Consider the following 10,277-nt stretch of genomic DNA (forward strand, 5'->3'; position numbering starts at 1 on the left):
CAAGAGTTTAGACAATTGTAGTATGAAGGGAGAATGAAATTGTTAGCAATAGATTAGGCTAAAAGTAAGATATTTTCTATGTAATGCTTCATCAAGAAACTGTTACATTATTAAGGTGCTTGTGTGTAATAAAAAAAGATTACTCATTTGTCCTCGCAGCAGTTTTATCACTATTATGTCACTATGTCACTATTATGTCACATATGAGCCACACACACTCTGTCACTTCTTTTTTCTTTATTATTCATTTATTTTTTACAAGCAGTTGACATTGTGGTTCACAATGAGATGGTAATATTGTTTCCACAGTGTCCTTTTTAAATAGTGGCAGAGATGTGGTTTGTGGCGGGTCCCTCACTAAAGCAGAGCACTGGCCTGGTCTTTCACTTTCTGGACAATGGCCTCCAGCTCGACCTGGGCAGAATCCACAGAATCAAGCAGAGGCCTGACCTGGTCTTCCACAGACTTCTTCAGTTTCTGGATCTCAGCCTTGGCGGACTCCGCCAGGGGTCTGATCTGAGCCTCGGCCGACTCTGCGAGGGAACTGAGCTGGGACTCGGCGCTCTCGGCCAGGGATTTGGTCCGGTCGGCCAACTTCTGGAGGATGTCCTCCACGGAGCTGGCCAGAGACTGGATCTGGTCCTGCATGTTGGTGGTGATGGGCGCCAGCTCCTCCTGGAAGGTCTGCAGTTGAGTCTTCGCCTCCTCAAAAGCAGCCCTTTGGGGAGAAGGACACACACACACCCAGGCACACATTGCAATGTACATTAGCAATCTTGCTTATCACTCACAGTAACAGTGATGAAAGTAAGATTTATTAGACCAAACAAAGTAACAACACATCCTGTTACAATAAGAAGAAAAGAGTGTGTTTGAATTGTGAAGTAACAGTCTTGATTAGGTTACATACTCAGCCTTCTGAGTCAGTTCATGGGATTTCACTTTCTCCACAACATCCTCAGCAGTGCTTGTTATGGTGGTACCGAGGTCCTCAAAGAACTTGGTGATCTTCTCAATCTCTGCTTCACGCTTCACCAGAGACTTGGACTCGGTGCCTACAGAGCACACCAAATCAGACACTCTTTTTAAGATTTAAAAAATACACATTAACAATGTATACTTTGATTTGATTATTTGACGTAATCTACAACTTTGTAAAATCACAACTGTCTTTAACACATGTTGAAAAAACAACATTACTGAGTCATTACTAATAATAAAAAGTAATAAATAATCCTTACCCTGGGAAACTGCCAGCAAAACAAAGATGAGTGTCAGAGCGAACTTCATGGTGACTACCTGAGTTTCATGAAAAAATAAATAATGTTTTATTACAGGTTTGTAAACTGATAGAAATAAATGCATGGCTCTGACTGTGGAATTCAGACCGGGGGTCTTTGGGTCGATCGAATTAAATTATTATTTCTTCGCGTTATTTTAAAACATTGTCAACAATCGGCCCGAAGCAAGGCCAGTCAGCGGCTCATTGGTTCGCCGTACCCCTCCCACATTGGTTCAGAGCCTACATTCTGTGAGCATGTCCAAGTGGATTAAACGTGGTGCATGCAGAAGTTGCGGCAGGCTAAGGCGGGATGTCAATTGTGCAGAAATGTGCTGTAGCCTACCCGACATTGTAAGTAAGTAGCCCTAGCCTATGATAGCAACAGTTTGAACTTCAGCAAGGAGAGGAAGCCTAAGCAAACGTTTAAGGAGGTGTACAGCGCGGCAGACATAACGTTCATAACGGGCTCACTGAGTCTGGTCTGGGTAAAAAGTCATGCTGCTGCTGATGATGATGACAATTGCTCTGGCCTGTCGATAAGTCAAATAGCACAGCATACGTTACTTTAGCATTGTTTTATTTCAGGCATTGCTCCTTAACATTTTTGCGTTTCCAACTGCTGGACCCTCCATATTAACATGTTTAATTTTTTTTTTTTTTTTTTTTTTTTAAATCAGCATAGCTTTGACTAGGCCCACCATATTCACTGGCTACCATATATGCTAACTTAATATTATTGTTCGACTAAGGGTTCCTCTTTTAACAAGGTTAAAAGTCATCTTCATTCAAAACTCAAAAGGCAACAAAGATTTACTTAAAACACAGAGGATCAATGTGAAATGAGCTCATGGAGCTTCTGGCAGAGCCTCCTCTTTTTTTTTACAAGAGCTTGTATTTAGACTTCAGTTGAATATGGAGATTGTACTCCAGCCACCTCGGACCACCAATGAGTCAGAGAGAGCAAGTTAGCACAGTCTTGTTCACTTGCACTAGGCCTACTCCACGGCACTTAGGCCTACATCTACACATATCTCAAGGTACTGCCCGGATGGTATCGTGAGAGTGCCACTGATTATGTTTGAGCCAAAAATGGCGAGGCCGATTTTTTGCCATATAGTCCAGCACTGCAGATCAGCATGTGAAACAGTGAAAGGGTGTCCTTCACATTCAAACTGTACAATAGGCATATGTCCTCATCATTAAACCTCATAGTGTTACAGTACATTGTACATTGTATCATCCTTGTAGCCTACATTACTGTAAATTACAATACTGAGTGTCAAACTACCCCCAGCCTATCTCCGCCTTATTCAGTTGCGAAAATGAGATGACAGAAGACATACCTTCACTGAGGGTTCCAGGAACTGCTGGGGCTTCTGTCCTGATACTGGAGGGTTTATATACTGCTTTAGAGAATTGAGGTCAAGAGAGAACTGACCGTGATTAGATAGAGTTACCTACACATGATGAAATCACCACGGGAGGTGATAAAAGCTGTTGAGTTGGCCGAACCTTGATTATCTATATAGGCCTACATGGAACATGGATGATCTTCTCAAAGTCCAAATGCTTCCATGGATAGCCTACGTAAGGCATGGTGGCGGTGGTGGTGTGTGTGTGCGTGTGTGTGTGCGTGTCTGTGTGTGTGTGGTGTGTGGTTGCTGACTTTTGATTTTGGCCCTTCATTCTTTACATGAATAACGTCCAAAAGGTTTTGATGTGAGTGTGTATGCTGACTAACATGAAATACATTGATTAGTATAACAACACAGGCCACAGATTTACTGCAAGATTGCGAAATAGACTCGATAAAGCTCTTCTCAATTATAAACTATAGATTCGACAAGCGAGAAAAGCAGAGGACAAGGACAACCACACTAAAGATAAATGATGTGCCATCTTGTATGTCACAGACCCATAGGTGCCCAGCATGACACCTCTAAACCCCATAACTGGAGAATGTAGAATCATAGAACAGGGGTTTTCAAATTGGGTGAATGTGAACCTTGCCTCGGAGTACATAAGGACAGCACTGCATAAGGGCACTCTGAGTCCGAAAGCAGAAAGTTTCACTTTTGTTACAGAAGAAAATACTTTTTTGACCCCTCCTGCTGGATATTTTCCAAGCATGAATGGGTTTTCCTTTGCTTTTGCTTCTCCATCAAGTTATATTTAACTTGTGTTGATCATTTTCGTACAGTATTGTATTAAAGACAATTTACGCTTTTCCCCAACGCCAGGGGCGTTTCTAGACTTTAAGGACAACCTGGGCTAAGCCCCTATAGTGTCAATGCGCGCTCACAGCGCGCGCCGAAATTTTTTTAAGGGGACATTAAGGGGTGCGCGAAATGAAGAAGGCAATGGAGGATCTACAGTAGCCTATTACTGTAAAATATAATGTTATACTCCTACATTGTATTTTTTACAAGGAACACAAGATAGCCTATAGGAAGAGCACTATTGAGAGAAAAATTAGGCTTATCTGACTATAGCTGTTACAACTACCCATAAGCTTACACTGTCCAGGGACACACAGCTAGGCCTACTACCAGTGGATGACAAGGAGTCTGAGTAGATATAGCATAGCCTATTAGGTCTAAATCAAAACATACAATTTTCCTTTTCGAAGTTGAACTTTTAAGCCTAGCCTACACTCATCTGCTCCTCTCAGAATGTGTGTAGACAAACATAGTCCTACCAACGATTCATATCAAGCATCTGCCATGGCTATATGACAAACAGGGGTCTGAATACAACTTCTGATATGAAAAATAAATTATTTTGAAGTGGGGGAAATGGGGATGTATGAAAAAATGCAGAAATGTGATGTGATTGTGATTTCAAAAAAGGATTTCTCGTGATCACCGCTAATTATACAGATACATTCTATACGCCATTGGAATCAGTAGGATCTCCTGTTTATTTTGATATGCAGTTTGCCATAGGGCAGTAACGAAATCATGAGATATTTCACAGAGAAGAATGGGTATGACGCAGAACTGATTCATTTTTGTATGTAGCCTACAGTAACTGTAGTTTTCAACGCTAAGTATCTCGCGAACCGTTCATCATAGAAACTAGTGGCTAGTGCCACTGTAAAGGCCAGGTTACGTAGTTTCATATGATATGCCTGTTATTTCTATGCGAAAATATCTCGCAGCAATATGACCGAAAAGAATGGGTGCGGCCGCGGCCGCATGGTGCGTCTCTCGGAGAAGGCAGAGAGAGTCGGCCGGTGGCCCGATGGTAATAATCTTCTCGCGGCCCGGTACCCATAGATTGAGAAACAAACACTGGGCTAGCCCATGTAGAAACGTGAAGCTAGTGTTGTATTGTGATGCCAATCGATAGCTTGCTTAGCCTACTACTGGTGGTGCTCAACATTTAGCACCAGGCAAATGCTGGTTGATTTTGAAACTGGCTGATAGATTCAAGCATTACAAAAATTTACCCCGGGCTCGGCTCAAATTACCCCGGGCTGAAGCCCCGGTAAAATCGGCTGGTGACGCCACTGCTGCGCCTCCCCTTAGGCTCTTTGCCGGCCCGCCTCACCATTTGAAAAACGCTGATAAAGTATTCTTTCTCTCTGACACACATTTAAAGAAATATTCCTGATAGGTCACAGTGACATTTACTTGAAAACTGATAATTTCAGTCAAAAACATTATTCATAGAGCTTCATATAAATTACAGTTATTATTACAATGACATGCAGCACATTTTTAAAGAAACCTTTAACAGTTTTTGACCTTAAGATAACATTTCCAAAATTATTTTGATGGCACATAACCTCACATGACAAACAGCACTTAGCATTGTTTGAATGTCCGACTAGGCGATTACCAACCTAGCAACATTCTAGTGTCAGGTAGGAAACTGCCTATATTATTCCAGAGTTATGCACTTTGTTAAAAGGCACATATTTAGTTTATTTACATTGCACTTCTCAACTGTAGGGGAACCCCGAGAGCAAATCTTATGAAGGGTGCCTTTTAACAAAATCATTCAACTCTAAGACTGTGACATTCAAGTAATGGTTGATTCAATCTTAAATAATCTATTTTTGGTCAGTTAGTTGTCTGAAGAGTTTAATCATTCAAACAGTAGACTTCACTGGCCTTTATCTGTAGCCCTTTATCCTATTATTAGGGAAGACTTCAAATTACACTGCAGGTCAGAGATCTCAATTAATTTAAATCTGATTGTATTCTGCTATTTTAGAAAGAAGTGAAGCACAGGCAGATATCAGGAGGAGCAAAGGATCTATCAAACTTAACACATCTTTTACCACATCCTTTTTATCAAAGATCCTTAACCCTCTCTGTTTTTATGCAACAAACAAACTTAGATTACTCTCACCGTATCTAAAACAATGACATAATGTTCCTGTCAGTTGATGTCATCATAACAAGTGACAGAAATGAATGCTGACTCACTGAGATTCATCTTGGTTTCTTCAGAGATTTAGAGACAGCAACATCTGCTGATCTGCACCACAACATGTACAAGGTTAGTGCATTTAGCAGTGATCGGACACATACAGTACATGTTGTTTAATCGATGGATTACACCAATGACAACTTGGGTTGTCAAGCACAGCATTGAAATATTGTATTTGATGCACTGTAAATATGCCCCTTTTGTTCATTTCAAACATGCATTTGACCTTAGTTTGGACATATTTTTACCCAAAGTGAAGTAAAAAATATATATTTCTTTCTTGTTACTTCTACCAGAGACCTTTGTAAAACTGCAGTGACTGTACAGCACAGATACAGCAAGACAGAGAAAGTCACTAGATCCAGACGGTGATCTGATCACTCCCAAAATTAATTCAAATAAATGAAAAATAGTTTCTTCCTTGGGTCATTTCAAACCTTTCCTGAACATTTCATCAAAATCCATCCATAACTTTTTGAGTTATCTTGCTAACAGACAAACAAACAGACTAACCCTGATGAAGACCCTCCTTGGCGTAGGTAATAACACACTATTTGCACTATAAGCCCTGCTTATAACCCCACTTTTCTGTATGTTTACTAAAGTTCACTACCTGAGATGCCATTCTAGGGAAGCCATTCTTCCACAAACGCATTCACACACACACACACACACACACAACAGTCACCTCTGAAGCCTTTTAATGATTCAAATAAATTCAAATAAATAATCAGTAAACATCCAAGGCTACGAGGGGTTCAGCAAAGCACCATAGCATGACATGTTGCAACAACACATGTTGTCGTCTTCACGTTCATGAACATTTGGAGTCAGAAGAGGCCTGTTGCTTTACTGAGGAGTGAGCAGGGCCTTGGTGAGGTCCATCGCCTTCCTGAGGAGATCCTCCACCTGGGCCTCGACGGAGGCAGCGAGAGGCTGGAGCAGTGGCTGCACCTGAGCCTTGCCCTCCTGAAGGTAAGCTCTAAAGCAGGGGAGAGAAGCGTTAACACATTTAACACATAATCATTTGACATTTGCAGCATTAATTAAGGAAGTTATAGCTATTAGATACATTTCATTTTTTTTTTTTTATTGTTGTCTCATTTGCTGACCTTCTTCTACACACTTTTACACTTTTGTACAAAAACAAAGAAACAAGCAACAAGCAAACACACAAACAAACAAACGTGGTTAAGCTACACGTCAGAGTCTCTGTAATGCTGCTATGTTGTAGATACTCACTCATTCTCACTGGTCAGGTCAGTGGCCTTGATCTTCTCCACCAGTTCAGTAACGGTGGTGGTGAACATGCTGCTTATGTCCTCGAGAAACTTGGTGATCTTCTGAATCTCGGCGGGCACATCACGCTTCACCAATGATGCAGATTCAGTGCCTGGGGAAACAGAAAATGTTACACTCAGACACAAGGACAAAGTAGCTATAAACACTAGTGAAAGTCATTATTGTATTATTGAATTTGTCATGAATTAAATAAGTAATCTCTTTCCCACAGATTTAACTTGGAACAGGTAGCTTACCGTGAGAAATAACCAGCACCAGGAGGGCAATAGCAAGAGTGAACTTCATTGTTGCAAGATGAGGACAGCTGATCTCTAGAACAAATGTACATATTATACGTTTTGTATTTCAGACACAAATTCATCACTCTATTACTGGCAGTCAGTCACTGTAACAATAAGGAACAAAAGCGAGCATTAATGAAAAGCCAGTAACTTAGACATACCTTTACTCCAGCGGTTCTAACAGCTTGTTGTGTCCTCTGCTTGCGAGGAGAGCTTTTTATATTGCCTCAAAGAAAGAGGCTCAACCAGATATGACAAGACTAGGATAGATTGTGCACTATTGTACACACACACTATGTACAAAAGACATTTTAAGTCAGAAATATTCCTGATAGGTCACAGTGGCATTTACTGATTATTTCAGTGAAAACATTACTGTAAGAATAGAGCTTCATCTAAATGACAAGTTTTTTTACAATTACATGCAGTACATCTTACTTTCATTAACCATCCTTCAAATCTAACACAATGACATTCATCATCTACAATTGATTCAATCATCTACAATCTTTATCTACAGCCAGATATTTGGAGAAGCTATCAAACGTAACACCATGTCTTTTACCACATCCTTTTTATGCAACAAACAAACATATTGCTCTCACCGTATCTAAAACAATAACATAATGTTCATGCCATCATGACCAGAGGCAGAAATTAATGCTGAATCACTGAGATTAATCTTTTGGTTACTTCAGAGATTTGGAGACAGCAACATCTGCATCACAACACAAAGTTAGTGTTGTTGCATTAAGCAGTGATAGCACAGTCTACAGGACAGAAAGGCTATGTTGTTTAATCAGTGGATTGTAAAAAGACACTATTGACCAAATTGTTTGTCGTAAAAAGAAATTGAAATACTGTATTTGATGAACCATTAAAGCTGCCGTTTGTGTCTAGCAGATTGAGGGGACTTAGTCAACATTTTGCTACAACTCTCATGCCCCTTCTCCACTGAGCTGTCCCATCGAGTTTGTGCTCGTTAGTGACTGTTAATGCACAAACTGTGATTGACAGTCAGATTTGCCAATGATCATACAGCCCTGTAGCCTAGAAATCTAGACGCACCCTAGCGGTGAAAAATATTTAATGTATAGTTTGGCTTGCCAGGCTAATAGCCCTGTGCTTATTGGACCAGAAGAACCGGGAGCAGTGGATTTTTGCAAAACAAATAGCAGGCTAGGTGGAGGTAGAAGTGCAGGGTTTTTTTTAAAACGGCTGATTTTTGTTGTTCCGTCTGAGCATACTGTCAGTTTCAGTGATCAAAAAAATCTTGCCAGCGGCATTTTTAGCTTTTGTGTCAATTTTAAACATGCATTTGGTCTTAGGTTGGGTATATTTTATTTCACCTAAAGTGACGTAAAAAATATTTCTTCCTTGTTTCTACCAGAGACCTATTTGCACTGGCTAGCTAGTTTTATATGAATATTCCAAGCCCTGCTTTGACAGAAATATCAGCTCAACACTTTTCTGCATGTTTACTGAAGTTCACATATACTGAGATAGTTGGCCTAAATCCACATCTGAACTCCGATGATCCATCATACATTAACATGTAGATCCATTGATCATGGTGTCAGTGAATAAACCATCACAGTGGATATTTGTAACCACAAACCTCTTTTGAGTATTTGTTTTTCAACATTTTCATCAAAGCCATTCTTCCAACACATCACACACACAAGACAGTTACATCTGAAGCATTTTAATGATTCAAATACATAAACAGTACATTCATTCCAAGGCTGAGTGGGGTTCAGTAAAGCAGCATAGCAGTAACTCATGACATTTTGCAACAATAAATGTTTTTGTCTTCAAGTTCGTGGACATTTGGAGTCAGCAGAGGCCTGTTGCTTTACTGAGGAGGGAGCAGGGCCTTGGTGTGGTCCATCACCTTCCTGAGGAGATCCTCCACCTGGGCCTCGACGGAGGCAGCGAGAGGCTGGATCTGGGACAGGATGGGCCCGGACAGGGGCTTGAGCTTCTCCTCGATGTTGGCTGTCAGGGGCTTCAGCTGCTTTTGGACCTTCTCCAGCAGTGGCTGCACCTGAGCCTTGCCCTCCTGAAGGTAAGCTCTACAGCAGGGGAGAGGGAAGCGTTAACACATTTAACACATAATCATTTGACATTTGCAGCATTATTTGAGAAAGTTATAGCAATTAGATAAATTGCATTTTTTTTTTTATTGTTGTCGGCTCATTTGCTGACCTTCTTCTACACACTTTTACACTTTTGTACAAAAACAAACAAAGAAACAAGCAACAAACAAACAAAGCAAACACACAAACAAACAAACGTGGTTAAGCTCTACACATCAGAGTCTCTGTAATGCTGCTATGTTGTAGATACTCACTCAGCCTCGCTGGTCAGGTCAGTGGCCTTGATCTTCTCCACCAGTTCAGTAACGGTGGTGGTGAACATGCTGCTTATGTCCTCGAGAAACTTGGTGATCTTCTGAATCTCGGCGGGCACATCACGCTGCACCAATGATGCAGACTCAGCGCCTGGGGAAACAGAAAATGTCACAGTCAGACACAAGGACAAAGTAGCTAACACTATAAAGTCATTGAATTATTGTAGTCATGAATTAAATAATTCATCTCAGGCTTGCATTTAAATTTCCCACAGATTTAACTTGGAACAGGTAGATGCTTACCGTGAGAAATAACCAGCACCAGGAGGGCAATAGCAAGAGTGAACTTCATTGTTGCAAGATGAGGACAGCTGATCTCTAGAACAAATCCACATATTATTATACTTTTTGTATTTCAGACACAAATGCATCACCCTAGTTACCTCCTTTAAAGATGGCAGTCATAGTCACTGTAACAATAAGGAACAAAAATTAGCATTAATGAAAAGCCAGTAACTGAGACATACCTTTACTCCAGCGGTTCTAGCAGCTTGTTGTGTCCTCTGCTTGCAGAGGAGAGCTTTTTATATTGCCTCAAAGACAGAGGCTCAAACCAGAT

General features: G+C 40.7%; 2 protein-coding genes across 2 annotated transcripts; both read right to left on the reverse strand.

Annotated features, from left to right (window-relative positions):
* Positions 1-264: 264 nt before the first annotated feature.
* Positions 265-8,228, reverse strand: LOC134083372 (uncharacterized). The gene is made up of 6 exons (XM_062539698.1): positions 7,261-8,228; positions 6,965-7,115; positions 6,576-6,704; positions 1,242-1,408; positions 911-1,055; positions 265-718 (listed from the first exon to the last, which is right to left on the reverse strand). Exons 1-6 carry the CDS (start codon positions 7,307-7,309, stop codon positions 358-360), a joined length of 1,002 nt encoding a protein of 333 aa, XP_062395682.1. The 5' UTR covers positions 7,310-8,228; the 3' UTR covers positions 265-357.
* Positions 8,229-9,135: 907 nt separating this feature from the next.
* On the reverse strand, positions 9,136-10,010 carry LOC134083373 (type-4 ice-structuring protein LS-12-like). The gene is made up of 3 exons (XM_062539701.1): positions 9,962-10,010; positions 9,659-9,809; positions 9,136-9,380 (listed from the first exon to the last, which is right to left on the reverse strand). Exons 1-3 carry the CDS (start codon positions 10,008-10,010, stop codon positions 9,161-9,163), a joined length of 420 nt encoding a protein of 139 aa, XP_062395685.1. The 3' UTR covers positions 9,136-9,160.
* Between the last annotated feature and the right edge of the window lie 267 nt (positions 10,011-10,277).

Source organism: Sardina pilchardus, chromosome 6, assembly GCF_963854185.1.
Source record: "Sardina pilchardus chromosome 6, fSarPil1.1, whole genome shotgun sequence".
Classification (NCBI taxonomy): Eukaryota; Metazoa; Chordata; class Actinopteri; order Clupeiformes; family Clupeidae; genus Sardina; species Sardina pilchardus.